At 33.2% G+C, this 23,171-nt stretch overlaps 1 protein-coding gene across 1 annotated transcript; it reads right to left on the reverse strand.

Moving 5' to 3' along the window:
• Nucleotides 1-778: 778 nt before the first annotated feature.
• ZnT63C (solute carrier family 30 member 1) lies at nt 779-21,665 on the reverse strand. Its single transcript, XM_089631658.1, has 9 exons — nt 21,482-21,665; nt 16,500-16,680; nt 15,111-15,333; nt 9,981-10,193; nt 7,526-7,701; nt 6,956-7,068; nt 6,394-6,517; nt 5,790-5,894; nt 779-5,301 (listed from the first exon to the last, which is right to left on the reverse strand). The coding sequence occupies exons 2-9, from the start codon at nt 16,674-16,676 to the stop codon at nt 5,128-5,130; spliced, it is 1,305 nt and encodes a 434-aa protein (XP_089487784.1). The 5' UTR covers nt 16,677-16,680; nt 21,482-21,665; the 3' UTR covers nt 779-5,127.
• Between the last annotated feature and the right edge of the window lie 1,506 nt (nt 21,666-23,171).

Genomic DNA, 23,171 nt, shown 5'->3' on the forward strand with positions numbered 1-23,171 from the left:
GTAGTACCATAAGAGAAGAAATACACAATGTAAATATAAATAAATACAAATAAAAAATTAAATCATTTATTGATTACTTGTATGCGTTATTATCAGATAAAAGATCCTTTCCCTCATTCCTACCACCCTGGTTCTCATTAGCGCCTCAAATCCAGAAATTTTCTGCAGTACTTGAGGAATCCGAACATCATAAGTATGTATAGTTGTATTGTAACCGAAGCCTTTCCATCATTCTCTTTTTGAAATAGAATTGAATTTTTTTATTTAGAATAACATCCTTTTCACCTGTGGACTGCAGAGCCGAAATGTTCTACTAAGCCTATTGGATTTTCTGATCAGTACTCGCCTCTACCTGTCGACGTCATCATTATCCTTATTATGTCAAGTAGGCTCCTATTCTGCACACACTGTAAAAGCTTCTAATATCAAATAAATATGAGTAAACACAAACAATTTGTAGTTAAAATCTATATTATTTTGATATTATCAACAAAAAATAATTAAATAAGTTACATAATTTATATGTACATATTGATTTACCCTAGGAAAATTATTGTGTAATTTATATAGTGCATGTTGACACAATATTATCAAGTACTTCATGTTATGATGTGTAAATAAAGAATGGTAATTACAGACATGAAAATGTATACTTAAGATTTTTTTTCAATTTTATTGTAAGTTGAGGGGAATACATAATTAAATGCGAAAATACAAGTAAAAATACCTTTTTTTATTTTATGTTGTGCAGAAACATGGATAAGTATACAAAACATTTTGTTTTACAGCTGATCAATTCAAGATAAATATTTAAAAAAATAATATATAATAGTTAAAACTTTTCTGGATGCTGTAAAGTCACGAATACTGAAATAAAGAAATCTTTTACAAAAATATTAACATTTCAGTAAACGAATATGCAAAAAATAATAATAGGTGTTTATTCCAATGATAATATTCTCTAAATTATAACAACCGAATCAAGTGAGGTCAAAAAATGATTCAATATGATTTAATAATTATTGACTTTCCAAACTATATGTGAGCATGACTAGTCTTTAAATACCCGGAATGGTAATTAGAAATTTTAATACGCAATAAGTCACTAAGTTGTACTTCTTTCAAAATCAGATATTTCTGGATATTTCAGTAGGTACATACTATGAGCTTTGTGTGCAAGTGAAGGAATAAATAAGTTTTTTTAAATACAGTTTGAAAAATGCCACATGATAATTTTGACACTTTTACTCTTATTCCAACAAAAATCTAAAGTGAACTACAATACTATAAGAGGTGTAAAATACTAATAATAATAAATTTCATGTTCAAATAATTACCTAATAAAAATTAAAAAATAAATATTTGCTATCTCTGACTTAGATAATAGTAATTTTAGAATTCATAAAGGATTTTTTTTGCCAAAAAGCATTGATTTTTTTCTATATTTATGAGAAAATTAAAATAACGTGTTGTTCTGGATTCACAATGAATTAAATACTATTTAATTTTAAAAAATAAAGACAAAGCATACAGGTGTCGTCCCGTCCATGCATCAAAACACACAATTGATTAGTAAACTAAAATGTTTTAAATATATATGCATGTATTAATCATTCATTCTTACAGATTGTTATCTTTGGCAGTGATATACTTAAGAAAAACAACCTCATGCAACAGACATTATAAAGCAGGATGTTTCTTTCTTGAAGACCCTGTATTTATGTAAGTATTTTTTTTACAAAATCTTATAGGTACAAAAATGTAATAACATGACTTATAAATACATAGGTACTATGTAATACATTAAATAGGGCTAAATGGGTCGAGGATCCACTTAATACATGTACTATGTAATACATTAAATAGGGCTAAATGGGTCGAGGATCCACTTAATCGATCACTTCCAGTAGGATATGATAGTCCTTGGAAGGAAGATAACATTTATTTTCCTCATACATTTTCAGTGCAATGCCCATACATAATCATGTACATAATAATATAATGTTATTATAAATCAAGTATATATATGTTTACAATATTGATAAGTGGGTACAAACATCTACTGTCATCAAATTTCCTAATGGCAAGGCCCATCAAGTATAGTAATCAAGTGTAGCAGCTGCAAAATGATCACTTGCCCGTTGTCCCACGGTCGGTAAACAACCAATTAAATAAACTGATTGCTGTAAGACCCTGTACAGAAGTTCCACACTAGTTTAATGTGGAACTTCCGTGCAAAATTTAATGGATAAATTCAATCTTGTGACACACTCAATCTGATTCTCAATTTAAAACGGAATTCATTCTTCATTCTAAGTAATGTTATCCTTGGCCTTACATCCTACGATTTTTTAACGGCGCCATCTTTTTAAATACATATATTTTAAAATTTAATTTTGTAAAAATATTTTACAGTTAAATTATTTCAATGTATAATATTATATTACGGTAGAATGATGATAGTTACTGTAAACGATTTAAATTTTATAATGTTCCGTAGTTATTTAAATATTATGCTGTATAATATGCGCCCGGGCGGCACAACACGAAGTTGCCGGAAGTATTTTGCAGGGGCCGTAATTCAGAAAAACCCAGGTCACCGTTATTCCCAAGCGACAAACCACTGCGCCGCAAGTTAGCCAGTTGTTCTGAGCAACACGTCTCTTTCAGTTGTGATGAGTAGTCCAAGAGGTCCGTCCTAAGTCTCAAGTCCTAACGTCACTGATCTGTCTATCTTGAGCGCTTAGTCGCAATCTCTTACTAAAGGAATCAAAAAGGTTTATGTCTTTTCGTGAACAGGTTGATAATATTATAATTGTTTTTTATGTTACGTACCAGCCTACTTTTAAAGGTAGATCTTGAGTAGAATATAATATGTTATTTTTTGTTCCTTTATTATGTGTTTCGCTTACTTTCAAACATTCATTCAGTTGTTATTTTTTCCGCATTGTTTTAACCATTATTTACTATTGAGATAGGAATATTATATATTAAAAAAATACTGATTATTATTTAGATGAAGAGAAGTGTGATTTTGTCACATTAATTAATTCCTATTAAAATATTAACATTAAAACCAAAAAAATTATGTTTATATTAGACCACATGATGTCCAACTATTTATGCTTAAAAAAAAACTTTTTATTTTTAAGATTTATTTGTAGACCTTGGCTATACAACGCAAACATCTTAAATGCAGCTGTTCTAGCCTAATATAAATGTTGTAATATCCACTTTTATCTTTTTTTTCAGGAAGTAAATAAATTAATAAAAAGAATCAATTCACAAGACCAAGGGAATCAGTTTGAACTGATTCACTTCTATGAATAAATCTGCCGATACTGCTTTAACAAACTTAATATTCCGTGCAGGGTCTTACAGCACTCGTTAATGGTGATCGCTTACCGATCCGTGTATTTCAAAATCATTTACATAAATGTTCTCAAAAATTGAATGGGTAAAACCCTCCATTCTTCTAAAAGAATTTTCTAGCGATTTATTTTTCTACTGATTTTAAGAAAGTATCGAATATTGAAGTACATACATAAAAAGTGATTCGAAAATAGATATAAAATACATAGAGTAGATGCCGGTCAACATGTTCACAGGTTTAAAAGCGTGTGCATAATGTTCTCTAGAATTCTGTTAATTGTTGATATTTCTTCTTCATGAATGTCGCCTTGCAGATAGACGAGTTTGATTAAATAATTTCCTCTTATTTACCACAAATAATGTGCTATATTCCTATAACTGGGTAGGTAAGGTAAGGTCTCTTAATTACACCTACATCATCGGTCCTGTAAAAGGCTTTCGAATTTTCAATGGTAATTACATTTTTCTAAAACGAATAAATACGCATATATGTGCGTAACGATGGAGGCACGGGTTATCTGCGCATAATATAATGCTGTTAGCGCTAAATAGATTAATTTACAAACACATTACATATCATGATGCAGTAACCCTTCTGAAAGACTATACCTAATGCATATTCATATGTATGTTTTCCATGTAAAATTATAATTAGAGATGATATTTATTATCTCCCCAAAACATCCGGAATATATGTGATTATCTTCACCGGTGCCTACTGTACTTCATAATTTCAATTTAAAAGAATTGAAGAAAATTGCTAATACATGTAACAATTATTAAAAGAAGATGTTAAAACTATTACCGTATATATATTTATATTGTGTTGTAAAATGCAAAATTATAAAGACAATAAAGATGGTCAGCAAACAGCAAGTTTCAGTATCCTTTGGCACAATATTATATTATGTATCCGTATTTTTTTTATTAGAGGAAAAACAAATACATAGTTTCGCTTTGGTATCATTTTGTTTTAGAAAGAATCGTTAGAAAATTATCCCACGCAATAATGATGTTACAGAAGCCTTTGAAGTATGGGATCTCTTTGTCAAATAATAAAAACAGTCACATAAAAATGTAAAGATAAAGAAAAGTTATCATGCAATGGAAGCTACATATTTTTCTTTAAATTTAAATGGCTGGCTTCCTCTGTGTTTTGGACATTACATAATAATGATGTAATGAATTCATTGATAATTATAACTAAGCTTAATCAATAAAATATTATATTGAGCGTGGAGACCCTATACTTCAGGATTAATATGTCGATAAATTATGTACTATTCATTTTATACAATAAAATATATTTAACATAATCTTACAAGTATCATAAATAAAAGCTTACACAGCCAAAGGTGCAATAAGAATTATTAAAAAGGGAAAAATAATTATTATTCTAAACTGAGACTTTGTCACAATAGATCTTTTACAATAATGTTAATTACGAAATCAGTTGAAAATATAATATTTAAAGTACACGTCTTACATTACAAAAGACTACCACTAAATAAGTAGCCATCACAGCTCTTTATTCTAAAAATATTAAAAAAAAACATAGAAATAACAGTAAAACCATTGAATTTGATCAATATCCAATGTCACACACCATATTTATGTCCGTCTAATGAAATACCACACAAAATAATAAAGTCAATTGTTTCTAGCGGGTTAACATAATACACGGCGTTAACCACGTGGCTCGATGGAATTAGGTTTAAGATAAGGCAATAGTTTGAGTTTAGATTTGTTCTGGTGTCAGACGCAGGACTCCCGGGCCTGGGCGGCTTCGGCGGAGTCTTGTGCCTCGCGCGTCGGTAGCAGGAGGGCACCGCTTTCCAGCGCGTCAGGCTGCTGCTGCGACGAGGACACGTTGCGCTGCCGACACATGTAGGGCGAGGCAGACGGCGACGCCGCTGGAGTCTCGCGCCCCTGCACATTCATCATTCACGTTAATACATTACACGTCTAATTTCTAATCCTTCACTTTACTCTTATTCAAATCCATAAGAAAGTTCGACTGCTACCATACCATCAGAAGATTAAAAGTGTTCCATGAGTACTTTCAATTTTCATTTGATAACAAGCTTCACCGTAAAGATAATTTGTCAGCTGATAAAAAGAAAATTACTTGTCTATTGTAAAGACCATGAAAAAATAATTGTATAAAATTATGATATATTATTACTATGCATAGTTCGATGCGTGATCCAGCGCCTCGATAATAAATATTTTTAAATAAATTTACATTTTTAAAAATCATGAAACCATTAAAATTTGCTATCGCTACCACTTTTTCGTCTAAATTAATTAAAGAGAACAATGGAATAAATGTTTTCAATTATTTTAAAGTTAATGGGCTACGAAATTGGCAGGTATTGCAATGGAAATAAAAGTAGAACTGTATATATATATTTTACCTTTTTGTCAGTACCACAGCATGTTGCATTATGGCAAGGGGGATCAGTTGTGGGACAGTGGAGGGCACACGGGGGCTCCGATGCACCATTTCCACCTGATATTCCCTGAAATACAAAACACCTTTGATTCAAATACTGTTTATGTTAAATACAGCTCACTAAAAACTGTTTACAATAAAATACTGTTTGTAAAAAATATAGTTTGTCATAGACTTGTCCTTTAAGTCTCATTGATCCCATATAGTACCAAATATACAAAGGAGAGGTGACTGATCCAAAATAGCTAGTCATTGAACCGACTTTCTCTCAAAATACATTTCAGTGCAAGTAGCTTAAAACCTAACAAATGCATTATTCATCTTCCTTTAGTGTCTGTGCCAATTCCTGCAACTATGCTTAGGTTTATGAAAACAAATTAGACTTGTCCAGCTTAGACTTGTTTATTGAAGTACGTAAATAATTTTCAAAACACTTACCACTTTACTAATAATAGTGTTTTAAATTTTACACAGGTTCAAACAACTATTTCTCATACATTAGCAGTTGTGTTTAATTTTAAACACATTAATTAGTAAGGTCCTTATTATTTACACAGTTTACTAACCTCAAATCCTTCTGCGGGGATCTCAATGAATTCAGGTTGTATGGTGGTAGAATGAATTCCTTCATTGTGGAAGAATTCCTTCACTTTTTCAGCTATCTTCATGTATTCAGATAAATTTCGACACCTGGAAATCAAAATAACAATGAGCCAAAAACAATAATTGTGTGGCCCGCTGGCTCAGATATAAAATAGCTTAATTTTTACTACGCGAATCATAAAAAACCATAATTAGTCAGTCATAGCTATAGAATAGCATAATGCAGCGGTTGGCAGTAGTTAGCCATGTGATGTTGACGAGTGCCTAATCAAACATAATTATTCAGTCATAGCTATAGAATAGCGTAATGCAGCGGTTGGCAGTAGTTGGCCATGATGCTGACAAGTGCCTTCTCAAACAATAAGTAAAAGTAATCTTTAATCTAAATTAACTAACGAACAATCACGCTGTTTGAGGATACCTCACAACTCAGTTTCAACACACACTCCCTGCTTCTTTTACATTTAGATATTGTCTCATACATAATCTTCTGTTATTCTGTCTGTAAATTAAATAAAGACTTACCTAATATGGGCAGAAGCAATAATTCTGTCACCAGCCAACTGCCAAACATGGAACTCGTGAACAGCAATGACTCCATCTACTCTCTCAAGAAGGCGTTTTTGTATAGCGTCCACCTGTTAAAAATAAATGTGTCAATTATGTCATAAAAAATATAAATGGCCATTGCTCGAAAATCAGTATTATTTTGCAATAAGTTATTCCCAATAAACTCGAAACAATGATCAATATTATGAAAAATTTATTACACAGAATATAAAACAATACACTATAAAGATAATTTTCCTCTTTTTAACATTGCATAATGAGTATATGTAAATCCTAAAAGCAAACAATGTCAAAAACACAACATATCTCGCAAGCAATAATTGGCGAATAATAAACATGGCGAAAATGCAAAATACGCTATAAAATAATACAATAGAAGCATAACTATTTTTCGATATTATAAAAAACCCTCTAACTAGTACATTGAATCAATTGGTATGGAGAATAAGTCATACGAAATATCCATTATTCAATTTCACCAAGTGTTTTAAAAGCTAGTAAAATATAATATTTGCATTAAATTACCTGTATGTGAGTTGGTACGGTTTGCAGGAGAATTAAAGCGGACTCGCGTAACAGCGGCCACACTGAGTGCAGAATCAGCAGCACGAGGATTACACTTAGTGCGGGGTCAAGGTAGTACTTGTACTCCCAGTTGGTGAGCCAGACCACCAAGGCTGAGCAGATCACTATAACGGATCCTGAAATTAATCAACAATCATTTATGTACATATACACCATTAACACAATCATAAATACAATTAAGTTCCAAAGGCAGCCTTTTGGTATAACACATTCATGAATATTGCTTTTTTTTAATAATACAGTGAAACTCTCTTGAGAAGTTTTCCCAGAGACCGGAAAAAAACTTCGTAAGCGGTAAACCCTTATAATATGTGGGATAAATTAGGTCAGTCTTCAAGGGACAGAAAAAACCAAACTTCTTAGGAGAGTTTCACTATATATTTTTTACTGTTACGGTTAAGTTAACTTGACTGCACTGAACATACATAAAGAAAGATTGTAAAGGATGTTGGTTCTAGTCAGGCGGTGAAGTGCATATTGGGTGAAGGCCACAATAATAATAAAAGAGTTTATTGTGCTTGAAGATCTCCTCTTCTGATCAAAACATAGAATTAAAAACAATATATAAGTCACCTGTTCTGCTGAAATCAAATATTTACTGTACATTTCAATAGTATAAAATATGATTTCTTCTATCCGCATAATTCCACTAAAGTTGCTTGGAAAAGTTCATGAATGAATTCTGAATGAGTAGTTTGTCCTATTTCAGGGTTGGTATTTACGACATAGTATATATATTTTAACAGACAATGTTTGATTTTTAATTCTAAAATCTCTAATTTGAATTTCATACTATGATATAGAACTAATAATAATTGAAACGGATTCCTGATTTAACACGGCTATAAACATACTAAGGAATTTATACATAATATATATTGCGTAATTCAGAAATAAAAATTGTTCATTTTTATCTCAAATATGTGCACAGCAAACTCAGTAATCTAGTACATAATTATAACAGAAAAAACCTTTTTCAAATTGTAAAAATTTGAGATACATACTGCAGTAAAAAATAGAAGCTATAACTAGCCTGAATATAATGCAAATGTTTATCTTGAGTTATGTAATTTTCTTGGTATTTCAACTCATTGTCTATTTACTAAAGAGAACATTAAACTAAGAAACCTAATATGTACATCGCTCAACTGAAATATTGTTATGATGCAGGGCTAGACTCCTTTTGTTTTAATATTTTATTCATTAATTTATTCTGCATCATCACATTTATCCTCGCCGATTCTCTAACCTAGTTAGGAACTGGGCGATTGTCGCGGGTATTGGTTTTGGTAAAATTTCGAATCATAATTTAAAATTTAAAATCTGTACCGGGCGGAAACAGAAAAAAACAAAAACACTTCCTTGCCTGCAGAGAAACCAGGGAGTGGGCCTGATCTCTCGGCAGACGACAGTCACAGTTTTCCGGAGTGAAATTGTTTGGGAATGGTTTCCCTTTAATCGAAGTGGCGAAGTCTAATTTTATACGCGGAGATTGCATAATAAAATCGTATAAATGGTGTAAAATACGAAGTTCCATAGTGGAATTAGTTCCGTGGCTCGTTCGAATATTGTAACCACGCGGCATCATGAATCGCAAACGGAGTCAGACGTGTGATCTGCTTGAATCCGACCCATCCTTTATGGGATGAAGAAGCCAGTGGCTTAAAATATTGTGCCAGGTTCCCGGAAACCTAAGGATAGTATTCTTTCTCGCGGTTTGGCACTACGCCGACCGCATTTTCACCAGGGCCGTAGGGAGGCCTATTTTTCCTTACATAAAGGGAATCCTCGCCAGGATACACGGATGCGACCGCGGGCACCAGATTCCTCTTCCTCAGTCGCCAGATTACCAGTTTCCTGCCACGGACAGTCGCCAGGAGGCGGAACTGACTCTTCCTCTTGCTCCGTCTGGAGCCCCCTGGAGCTCAGCCTGATGAGGTGCTGCTCCAGCTCGAGTAGGATGTTACTTAATTAGCTAGATAGATAAAGCGTGGTCGGAACCTTGGGGGTAAGCTTATATCTAACTTTTATTATATTGTTTTCGTTATAACTCACACGGTAGAGTGTATAGACTTATATTGTATTCGAAATAATATACATTAATGTTACTCTAAACCTTCTTTCCTTGACTCTAAATTACACATTGTAACCTGACACATTTCTGGTTTCGAACCCAACCCCCTGAGAACCCTGGGATCACAAACATTCTTGTGGGTATCTAACCCTCAAGAATTGGCGCTTCCAGTACTGGATAAAGTTTGTGATTCCACATTCATTATTATAACCTAAAATGTCTGGTGAGTATTGTAGGCTGCACATAGCAAGTAACCATAGCAACTACTCTACGTAGCAATATGATGAGCAAAATCATTCCCAAATGTGAAAAATGTCTTACCTAAGGCGTCAGAGAGTACGTGTAGAAAGACTCCTCGCATATTCATCTGTGACGCATCGTGACTATGGCCGTGACTCTGGCTGGGAGTGATGGCCACATTGGTGGCGTTTGGGTACATCGAGTCATTCTCATTGTCGTCTGTGACGTTGGCGCCAACCAATTCTGATAAACCGCCCGCAACATGAGAATGTCCATGACCAGCATGACCGTGTTCTACAAAAATACATTATTATTTTAATTAACAGATAGATACACTTACACATAATCCATCTTACTTATTCTTATGCGCCGGTTTAGCATTGTATGGTTGAGCTGGCCTTGAGTCTGGTTGAAGCCCGTTTTTACTATAACTGCCCGATGGTAACTAGTTTTTCACTATCCCAACCTTAAGCGCTGCATAAAATTAGAAATACTGCTGAGCACGGTAGCTCACACCTTGGCTTGGGATGGCTATTGCAGGTTGTGATTCTACTCCCTACGCTAAAATATCACTGAATTGTACATCACTAAGCTTGGGCGTATTGTTTTGTTTATCAAACATTGTAATTTTTCATTATTATTATTTTTTTTTTAAATGTACTACATTGCACATTATGTAAAAGCCATATAAAATAAATCAATGGTTTCGGTGATGCACAACCCTTTGGCCCAAATCATGCGACCCATATGTCAATACTATACGACCCACTTGGCTACAGAGAAACATCAAAATTTTTACCTCCCACTCACGAATCCACAAAAATGTAGGTAGATAATGCGGCCCGCATATAAAATAGGTGAAGGTAATGACCCTTACCACTCCTTTGTCGGGTGCCAGCCGACATCACTATTTGTACGCTACAACTCGGTTGTCGGCTGGGGGCTGACAAGATAAGACGTGCGCGCTCGGTGTATTTTCGTTCGCAAAACTTGACACGTGATGTTGTTTCTTGTTCGATTGTTGTTGGATTATTCGATAAAAAAACATTTAAATTCACGTTTTCATAAGATTTTAACTGGTTTCCGTTTTTATTTTACCATAAAAATGGCGGGAACTTCGCATGATATGGCACCTGAATACCAAGTGTTTTCGGAAGATGAATCTTATAAAAGTGACAGTGAGTACGAGCCTGTTGCTTGTGATTTTAAAGATCCTGATGATGATAGTGTTAACAGCACAGAAAATAACAATGATAATGATGACAGTACAACAAATGTCTAAAGTCACGACACAGTTTGCCAAAAAATTCAAAAAATAATTCTGAAGGTTATTCTAAAAGTCCCATTAAGAACGAATACTGATTTTATTTTTAAGACACTAAGGACGGGTTGTTTCGGAGAATTTGAACAATTCATCAAATTTCAACGTTCATTTTCAAGTTCTGTGAAAGCATTTTTCAAGTTCTATTTTTATTTCAGTTTTGTCAAGTAACTAGCCTACAATTATATAATAACAGAACTTGAATAGGACTTTCACAGAACCCGAAAATGAACGTTGAAATTTGATCAATTGTTCAAATTCTCCGAAACAACCCGTCCTAAATGTTCCAAACCTGAAAAAATTATATTCAAAAAATATCCTGCTTCATCAATTTAAAAATACCTATATGTATTAAGAACGAATAAGCACTAGAGCCTTGAGACATTTACATGTAAAATCTTTTAACATCCCAGTTTGTCAAACCTCTTATGGACAAAAAAGCTTTAAATACAATGCTATTAAGCTATTCAATTCTTTACCTATTGACATTAGAAACACACAAATCAAAACTTTATTTAAAAATAAAATCATTGATTATCTCCAATAAAAATATACATTGAATTATTTCATAAGATACTAAAAATTGTGCCTTTTTTTATATTAACTCCACACAGGAGGCTCTGAAGAAAATAATTTCCCTCAGGGCCTATGTCATCTTTGGGGATGCTGTGTGGAGGGTCTTTTTGTGGAGAGGAAGGAGTGAACATGGGTCTTGAAGAGTCCCATGTTGTAGGAGGGAGGAAACACAGAGGCCGGCAGTTCGTTCCACAGCCGAGCTGTTGAACTTAAGAACGAATCGTAGAAGCGACCCGTTCTCATGTGACAAATGTCAACCGTGTACAAATGTTGGGCGCGCGTTTGGCGTGTATCCCGACTATGCACCGGTGCCGAAGGGATCAATGACGCTAGTTCCTCAGAGCATCTTCCATTGTAATACCGATAGAACAAGGACAGCATACCTACCTGACGCCTGTGCTCTAAAGATTGCAGTCCGTTTGTTAAGATTGGGGAATCTATCAAACGGACCGCCCGTTTTTGCAGAGTCAAGGGTTTTTTTCAGGTATTTAGGGGCTCCGGACCAGAGATGGCTGCCAAATTCGACAGTAGGGCGCACTTGCGATTTGTACAGGGTCAGCAGTTGTGTACTATTAAAGTATCTGCGGGCCCTGTACAGTACGCCCAGCTTCTGAGAGGCCAACTATACTCTGGCTTCGATGGAGCCCCCGTACCTGAGCTGGTCACTTATAGTTACACCAAGCATATCAATGGAAGGCCTGTTCGAAAGATTGCTTCCGTTGACGGAGACTAGATTATCATTTGGATCCCTTTTAGACGTAATCAGACAGGATTGGGTCTTTGAAACATTAAATTCGACGAGATTATTTTTACCCCAGGAGGAAATACTCTCGAGATAACCGTCCATTCTCTGCTTCAAAGCCCTCCGAGCCGTTGGAGTTTGTGTGCCCTTTGGGGGCTTGTCAAACAAAAAGCTATTAGTAACTGTACTGTCATCCGCGTAACAATGAATCGGTGCACATGTCAAAAGGTCATTGATGTGCAACAAAAACAAAGTCGGAGACAGAACAGATCCCTGTGGGACACCAGCATTTATAGAGTGTGAGGAAGAGGTGAAACCGTCAGCAACTGCCTGAATCGACCTATCCCTTAAAAAGTCAGCAATCCACGTACACAGGGATGCGGGAAGTCCGTTTGTCCAATTTGTTGACAAGTCCAAGGTGCCAGACCCGGTCAAAGGCCTTGGATATGTCTAGTGCGACCGTTTGGGTCTCACCGTGACGTTCCAGGCACCGCCCCCAAACATGCGTCACATACGCGAGAAGATCACCGCACGAGCGGTTCCGCCGGAATCCGTATTGACGGTCGTTGATAATTTTGTTCTTCTTGAGGTATGTGAGCCTACTGTGTATATATATGTATAATACGCCTGTTGGTCAAACTGAAACTTTATTAATTAATTACTTAAAATTATTATTGCTTCGCCTCCACCTTCTACATTCATTCTCGAATTGTATAATTTAAAAAAAAAAAACAAAAAAATACTGATTTTATCTGGCATTTTCACAATATTGTATTAGCTAAAACCTAGTTAACAACCACTATGTAAATTGCCATCTCAACACAGGCGTTCCACACCTAGTGAGATGGGCAATACGTCACTATTATTACTAAATGTAATATTAAAATAAATAAATAAAAGTTTGGTTTAGTGAGACCTGTTCCAGAAAACCTGGTTTCCATCCTGGAGAATGTTTTAAAAAGTACCATACTATGCAAAAATATAAGTAGTCCATAATGTTTTCTGTAAACCGTGTTTTATTTGAAGAATAAATCATAACAAATAAATTTTTAACATTTTTTTGTTGTAACTGCCTATCAATAAATTAATATTTTGCTATTATTTCAATTAGAGTTGGCTGACAAAAAATATTAAAAAATAATGGAGTGGTGAGGGTTAATACAGTAGGGGAAGGAGATGGGGAAGAAGAAGTTGGGGAAATACTTGGCTATTCAGATCCAGTCACCAAATACGGTCAAAGCCATTTCAAGGAATGTTTCAATTCTAAATGGTAGTCTTACTCCAGGGTGATACTGAGAGTATCTTCCGATCTGGAATATGCCGCAAATATACTATATATTATTTGAAATGAGTAAGTTGTGAAATAACACAAATTAATAAATTAAATTGGGATTTGAACCTGCGACTTCCGGCTTGCCAGTCGAGAGCCTTACACCTCAACCACAGAGGCCCTCCAATGTTCATAATATTATGTTTTATAAATTGTGCCAACAATATTATTTGCAAGTTACATCTATGAAGCAACCTCGTTATAACAGCGAACTGTGTATGAAGATAAGCCTGAACTAAAAATATCATTGATTAATTCTCATCATAAACGTGAACTCGCAACTGCCGTTATTGTCATAACCAAGCTTGTATTAATTATTTTTTAAATTATAGAGTAATCATATCAATATAAAATACATAGCCCGAAACATAAGTGATTTATTTTATAAACATATAAATAATAATAAACATTGGATAGACGGTGAAATCTAGGTGGATTCATTGGCTTTAAACTGCAGTAAGCAGCACATACATTTTCATATTAATATTTGGAGGTATGGTATTAATTAAATCAAATGGCCAAATCGAAAACAGAACATCCAGTAATCTCCATCTCTCGAGTGGATTGAGGTTCATAAGTGAGGTTAGATTATAAAAAGGCTGCAGAATTCGTAAAGAAGTTAGATTCAGATAAGTAAAAAATTTATAAAAAATTACAGATAAAAATTTCATCAATTACTTCTACAAATATATAGTTATATACCAAGGACATAATATTTGCAATAAACTGACATAAAAGCTGTCACATTAATCAATATAATCAGCCCATATGTTCTATTATAATCTTAAAGCAATCAATTCAAGAATTTAAAATCTAATATTTTAACCATCCATTTTATAATGCTGATGAGTTGATAATTTATATTGTTTCAATATTTATTTTACAAAATAACAGTTCATCTAGGTGGATTCAATTAGCTTTATTTTTTATTATTATTATTAGAGGAGTTACTTTACAGCATGTATTTAGCAATGATATATCAGAATTATGGACACTGCTTCTACAAAAGATGATCACCTTACGCAAGCACTTCTCTTGTTTCCTTGTACAGAAAAAAGTTTGAAGTGTCTTTAATTAGTGGTAATTATTGAATTTTTAACTATAGATCATCTTGTTTTGTAAAAGAGTGAATAAAAGACGGATAAATGCAACAACTGTGATATTATAAACAGCATTATTTTAATAGCTGCATGTTTCCCACAGAAACAAACTAATAAAAAGGTGTAAAATAGTATATCATACCATGGAAGAGGAAGAGTCCAATAACGTTGACTACAAGTCCCAAGACCCCGACGACCACCAGGAGCTCTGGTTCATGGATTTCCTCTACCTCGATGAACCTCTTGCAGGCTTCAACGGTGATGCTGAAGCACAAGGCGACAAGGAACACGGCGTTGACCAGGGCACCCAACACTTCTGCTCTGGCCCAGCCAAATGTGTTCTTAGACCATTTTTTCGGTGACATCTGCAACAGTAAAACACTCATTAATAACATAATAAATAATGGGAACATTATAGAATTTATAACTGACCAAAAGCCACCTTATTAATTTTACAAAAAAAAAACGATTTACAGACTCATACTGGATTTAAACCTGATTATTTGGATTTCTGCGAGTCTGTGAGAAAATCCATTTCGGATACTGATCAGATTTCACGAATTCAGCATCAATTATTGACATTTATTTTTAGACATACATACTTTCCAAAACATAAGTCATCTGTTGGTTATCGTATAAAGTAAAATAATCGGAGATTTACTGTATCTTGCCAGTAAAATATTATGCAACTACTTAACGCTCATTAAGTATTCATATGACCCAAGGGTTTGCATAAGTAAGATCAATATTTCGAGAGCTATCCAAATTGCTGGGGTGCTTTTAAAATTTCATACGACTAACAGAAGGTTAGCATGATATTGTGACATCTGTTACTATGTATACGACATTCCTGTGATAATAATATAGATTGATCTAATATAGGTTAATTGAATAAAAGATAACGGATAACATCATGCAGATAATAAAAATATTGCATTAGAAATCATAATGGGTTTAGGTATAACCAATACAGATAAAAGATAAGATAAAGAGAAGAGTATACATAACTAATAAAGAGTAGTGTTTCTATTTTTAAAAATAGACTAGCATTAAATACAATTTATTACAATGTAATACTGTCATAGTAGACAATAAGTTCAAGGGGTTTATGTTATTTGTAATAAATTCAATACAACGGCATTCTTAGAACACAATACTTAGCTGTTAATAGACAGCAGTTTAGGAGAGTACCAGTTTTTTCGAGAATTGCTTCACTCAATGTGATGTAAGTTCAAATAAAGAATAGCGGGTGCATACGGCACTATTTTCGATAGTCGTACAATTTCTTAAAAAATGAATGTGTATAAGAAAGCACAAATCGGCATATTGGTTAAATCATAGAGATGGGTTTACACATACTTTGTACACGTTACTTTGCTAAGGCACTTGAAGTGAGTATGCCTCAGTGAGTGTAATGTACCACTTTCAGGCAATGAAAATAAGTATAAAACACATTATGTTTATGAAACAAAACCTTGGAAAAAGCAATGGATAAAGGATTGTCGGCAAAAGGGCGGCTATTCAAGCTTACCTTTACAGACAAGAAGGCAACAACTAAGGCTGCCACGTCGCTCAGCATGTGAAAACTGTCGGCCACTAATGCCATGGAGTTGGTCACGTATCCCACCACTATCTCCACTATGAAGAATATGGCCGTCAACCACAGCATGGAGAGAAGACGACATTTCTTCCCGGTGAACTTGCCCATTTTACTGCAATACAAAATACACACATATTAGAAGAAGAAAGAAATATACATAAGGGTTGTCGCATTATGTTATGTACAAAGAATAAGCATGACGAAGATTGTTAAATAATATCTAGTGAAGAATAAACAATAAAAAGTTTATTTAAACTTTGTGCAGGTTTATGTATTTAATTTAGCATGACTGAACAGTAATTAAAATCTGAAAATACAATATACAGAATGTAATTTAAGAAAAACACAAAAAATTTTCAAATTCATAAAAAAAATATTGTTACACAACAATGTATGAGTTTTAGTAATATATTATTATTGAAAAACAGTGTAATCACAACCACAAAATTGTATTATTTCATAAATGTTATGTACTGTACCTAAATAACAAAATATCTATGAAACCACTGTTCATAAATTTTAAAAACACCAACTTACAAACCACAACTGACAGCTTGTGTCAAAACAATAACTTAAGTTAACCGCTCAAACCATACATAATATTATGTCAATGAATGGAGAAAAAAGATTTCTCCTAGAAACTAATTTAAGCTGATGAAACAGCTAACTGTAAAAGACCTACACAATCACACACTAATCAAAGACAATTAAGGGTATAAAACTTATCTGTCCATTGATCTATTTAGACATAATGCTTTTGTGTTTGCTCATGATAGTGACAGAGATAACTATGTCTGTAGATCTTATGAAAACCCCTTATCAATGTATGTCTATACACAGCAACAAATAAGTGAACTCATTGGAACAGAAAGCATTGGTCAGACCATATTGGAGGATGAAAACCCCTTTCTTATCAATGTTTGTATGTCTATATACAGTAACAAATGAGTAAACTAATTGGAACAGAAAGCATTGGGCAGATCATATTGGAGGATTTCAGGATGCATAATTAACCCTTTAGATAATGGTTTAACTGTATAACAAATGTTTTTCTTTATATTGTATGATAATATATGCTTCCATGATATGCATAAAGATATTCATCAAATACAGGGAATTCAATTAGTAATGATGAATTCAAAAATGTGTTTGCCGTAATTTTAAAGATTTTTAATTTTCTATACGACATTAATTGCATTATTATATTACAAAAATTATGAAATTATTTTGTTCTCTTTCTGACATAAAAAAATCACAAGTGTTTGCATGAGAGGAAGAGAGATATCTAACTTTTAATAATGTAAGATCGCTGTGGGACACTATCGGCTACCTGCACTCATAACGGCATATAAAATAAACAACAGGATAAATGAATTAAAACCACATTAAACCCATAATCAGATACAGAACCGAAAATATGTGGACTGTCATGTTGAAAGTTAATAGGAAAACAAAATAATTAAATACATTTAAACCTTCGATCTTTGTCGATGATTCAAACAGAAAGTGTGACAAAGGTCATGTTGAAGGATAATAGCAACACAAATTGGGACAAAAGACATTGGGAAAGTCTTCAATATCAGCATTGGTTAGGTACCTACCAAATTAGTAGTCTGCACAGGTCCTGGCAATGACTACTTGCAAGTTGTCAAAGCCGAATAACATTGTGTAACATTATTAATATAAGGGTTTTATGTCCTTAATCATATCAAGCATATATTAAGCATATATTTAGCATTGTAAATAAATAATGGATGCACATTAATCTTCAAGACTTTTATCAATTTAAAACGCAAACATTATCACTGACGAAATTAAATTCTTTGGTGTATCAAAAATATTTTATGGCTCATATAAAATACATGTATTTTTTTTTATTTTTTTTTTTATAGTGAATACCTCACAAGAGTCCCAACTGCTCCCGTCTGGAGCCAGTGAGACTATGGCATCCCCAATTGGGGGATGTTGTGAGGCTGAAGGTAAGTGGGGAAGGGAAAGAGGAAGGTGGGGAAGTACCTGGCTATTCAGATCTAGTCACTAAACACGGCTAAAGCCATTTGGAGCAACGTTTCAATTCTGAATGGTGGTCTTACACCAGGGCGATACTGGTAGTATCTTCCACTCTGGAACGTGCCGCAAATATACTATATATTATTTTAATTAATTAATTGTGAAATAACACAAATTAATCAAATAAAATTTATTTGCGCACGCCGGGTTCGAACCCGCGACCTTCGGAATGGCAATCCAATCCAATGCGTTACCACTGGACTATGCCGGCCGTCGTATGAAAGTAGTCATTTTGTTTCAGCTAAAATGATTACACTTTTTGAATATTGTGCTGATATTGGAATAAAGGGATAAATTCCATATAGCAGATAAGCTACTTCAATAACACTTGACAATTTGATAGTGTTCATAGCTACCTATCAACACAATATGAAGTGCTACCACATTAGAAACAAAAGACGAATGGCATGCCAAAAAGGGTAACCCTTATTTCACTCATTCTTTGTTAGATCGAGCTACAAGCATTGCTTTTTCTTTCCTCATTTAATCCAGGGCTTAAGATTGGAATGAAAAAATCCTTTACTGTACAATAGAAAAGAGAGGTCTGGTAAGATACACATAAAATAAAATAAAATAAATCTATCTAACTTACTGACTAAATGAATATACCAAAGCATTATACATACTAATTTTATTTAGCAAATGATAATAAATGTGAATTTTGTCTGAATTAATTTGTGTGGTAAACCAAAAACAAAATAATATTATATAATACCACAAGATGTGAGAGTTATACCACAGTAATTAATTTGCATATTTTCTCTTAAATATAATATTGTTAATAGCCCACGCAGTTGTAGCAATACCAAGAGCAACATACCATAAAAAATTAAGTAGTGACTCAAAAATAGAAAACTTTCTAGAATCATCTAAATGCAAATAATCTCGTACAAAAATTATATATATATAAATAAAATTAATATATAAAAAAATTTTATACATAAAATTTAGGCGTATTAGATCTATCAAAAAATTTATATTTAAAAATGCAAAAGTCGGGCATTTTGAATACATGTAGGATAACGAAAGATTTTTTAAATATTTATGTTGAGGGATCAGTAGGATTTATAGGCCCTGTTAGAAGTTCTACCGAGCCGAACCCTCTGATATGAAAATATCTGGAGTCGGTGAATTATTTTCCCATTTGATCTCTGGTGAGTTGACATGTTGTTCTTGTATTGTTTTGTATTTATTTTGCTTATATAGTGCACTTGCATAGTGTTGATTGACTAGATGATCATTTGTGGAAAATTGAGTGGAAGGGTTTAGTTTTTCCTATGGGGAAGATTTAACCCGGACAATAAAATCGGAAGCATAAAAAAAATATATATATCAAATTATATTATATCCAGAAGTGACAAACCCAAATTATTAACCCGTAATGTTAAAAAATAAGAAAATACACAGATTTAGGAAATGAGATAAAAAGAATTTGGCATTCTCAGGCTATAAAAATATTACCATTCGTTATTTCGGCTACTGGCATTATACCTAGCTCTCATTAAAAATTTAGGCGTATTAGATCTATCAAAACATTTATATATAAAAATGCAAAAAAGTAATTTTAAATACATGTAGGATAACAAAAGATTTTTTAAATATTTATGTTGAGGGATCAGGAGGATTTATAGGCCCTGTTAGTAGTTCTACCGAGCCGAACCCTCTGATATGAAAATATCTGGAGTCGGTGAATTATTTTCCCATTTGATTTCTGGTGAGTTGACGTGTTGTTCTTGTATTGTTTTGTATTTATTTTGCTTATATAATGCACTTGCATAATGTTGATTAACTAGATGATCATTTGTGGAAAAGTGTGTGGAAGGGTTTAGTTTTTCCTATGGGGAAGATTTAACCCGGACATAAAATCGGAAAAAAATGTGATGTTCTAACACTTAGGACAAATGCACACAAGCCACTTTAGTTGTGGCGACAGTTGCCAACTATTTCAAAATTCAAAAGTCTCTCACCAGTCACGTTGCCTCATTAAGCACCTCCATATACCGTAGTGGATTTTGAAGCACGCAACTGTTATCTGCAACTAAAGTTGCTTGTGTGCCCCTGGACTCATACTTGTAGAATGATTATAATAAAAGCAGTTGATGTGCATAGTAACAGTATTGAACAATTCACATCGTTGAGAAACTTAGTTATTGGGATAATTATTAATACTATTTACTTGATTTATTATTTTTAATTTGAAAGAAACTGAATGATAACAGAAAAATAAAAAGGTAACGGTCTCAACTGGGAATCGAACCCAGGATTTCTGTCTCTCCGGGACAATTATTCTTATTTTATATGAGTTTGATTTCTAGTTGAGACCCTCAGTTTAATTTACATTTATTAGTATTATTTTCTGTATATTTACCAAATATTAAATTTTTTCTGAGATTTATAAGTATTCTTGCAAACCATGCACACACTATGACATTACAACGCACACACAAATCAATTGGAAGATTTATTTGTTGAATCTAACACAAACTGGAATATTCTAAAAGAATGCTGTTATTGACGACCGGTAATAATAATATTAAATTATGGTTATAATATTTGTAAGCCCCATGGAAATATCGATGACTCATAAATGTGATATTTTATTTTAAGTTCAATTACTAGGAAATCAAGATGAATCAACAGTAGTAACACAACAACAGAAGTGTTGTTTCTTTTGTTCACCTTGCGTTTGTGCATATCATTCGCAAAAGAAGGTTATGTAGACTTCACTTTTCACGCGGAGTAAAAAACCATGAAAATTATCTGAATTTATTTTGGGTGGTTCCTGTCAAGAAAATCGGAACAAAAACAAATTGAATATCGAATACATAAAAAAATACACTAACTTGATCGAAAATATTGATGTTCGTTGTCATCGACGAAAATGAACTAAATAGAAACACTTCACACTCACAAAATTGTATCACTATAACTGTTGTCAGACCATAAATATATTTATAAACAAAAATCCACGGAAAATATGAAACGTTACAGCCATCATCTTCATGGACCTTCCGTGCCGTCTATACCTCGTGATTTTCCTTAAAATTATAAAATTTCCCTGAAGATGGCAACTACTGTCAAAATGAATAATCTGTCATCAATTATTTTATGGCTACAAAAATGTCAAATGACGTACCTACCAACGTCTAAGGTTTTTTTTTTTGATTATATATCGGAAAAAATATATATTTCTAAGATATCATGTTGGCTGGAGGAGAAATTGATAGAATTATTTTACTTCCTGTGACAGTAAAGCAAAAATGGTTGCTTGCAACTATAATTTAATAATGCTATTTTTTTGAGAGATGATTGATACCAGCCACTGAGCGGAGCTACTCAAGAATTTGAAGCCAGGGGGAATTTTTTTTATTTTATTTTATTTATTTAATACATGTTACATTATTATGAAATTTACATAAAGTAGATATAATGAATCACCATACTAGGCGGCTGCCTGTTTCATGGTGACCAATTGAGTGTAATTAATTTGTATGAAATATGAAATCTAGTGTAAACATATGAAATTAGTAACCATAGATGAAGCTAAAATTTTGGAAAAATTGTAATAAAAAGTAGAAGATAGAAATTAGAAAGGAGAAAGAAGTAAATTAGCATTAGATTGTAAAAATGTACATAATTATATATATAATTTTTAATATGTGTGCATGCAAGGACACATGTGTATATAGCATCAGACATACCTATATACATATAACAGCACATGTATATATACACCCATATGACGCATCCTCACGCATATAAACAATATATACACCTCTATCTGAGTACTTGGAATAGGCTACTAACACTATAACAATCACACATCAAAAAATCCCCGAGCGCTTTCCTGAAACTGTCGTATTTGGCTATTGATTTTATTTCTAACGTTAAATTATTGAATATTTTTGGAGCAAGAAAGTTAAATTGTCTTTGTGCCATTGAGGTTTTTATTGGGGGAATAGTATAATTCGATTTGTTGGAATATCTTGTATTATGGGTCGATTCAAAAATATTTTTTTTCGTATGTTTGAATTTATAGTAGGAGGATATGTTTTTGACGTATAAGGATTTTATGTTGAGTACTTTGAAGTCGTTAAATAAGTCCTTCGTGGGGTGAATATAGTGTACTTTGTAAATAGTCCGCATTATCAATTTTTGAGCTTTAATTAATGGATCTAATATCGTGTTAGAGCATCCTCCCCAAAAATGGTATGTATCGTGTTAGAGCATCCTCCCCAAATGGTATGTAAAATGCCTAAACATACTTAATTTTTTAATGACATGTACCATTCCCTGTCTCATCGAATACCCTAAATAAACTAACTAATCGTTATAATTAGGAACTCCAGTGTAAAATGTTATTAATTTAAAAAAATCATTATTTGATTTACAATTGCTGATTCTGAATATAAAAGTTTTATTACATTATTATTCAGTTTGGGAGGTGGGTTAGGGTACCGCCGCCCGGGAACTATTTATTGGATAACCAACACGTCTGCCTTAGGTCACCCCGGTTAGTCGGGTAAGGTGTGT

This window comes from Hesperophylax consimilis, chromosome 5 (assembly GCF_061612785.1).
Source record: "Hesperophylax consimilis isolate HC1 chromosome 5, BYU_Hcon_1.0, whole genome shotgun sequence".
Lineage (NCBI taxonomy): Eukaryota > Metazoa > Arthropoda > Insecta > Trichoptera > Limnephilidae > Hesperophylax > Hesperophylax consimilis.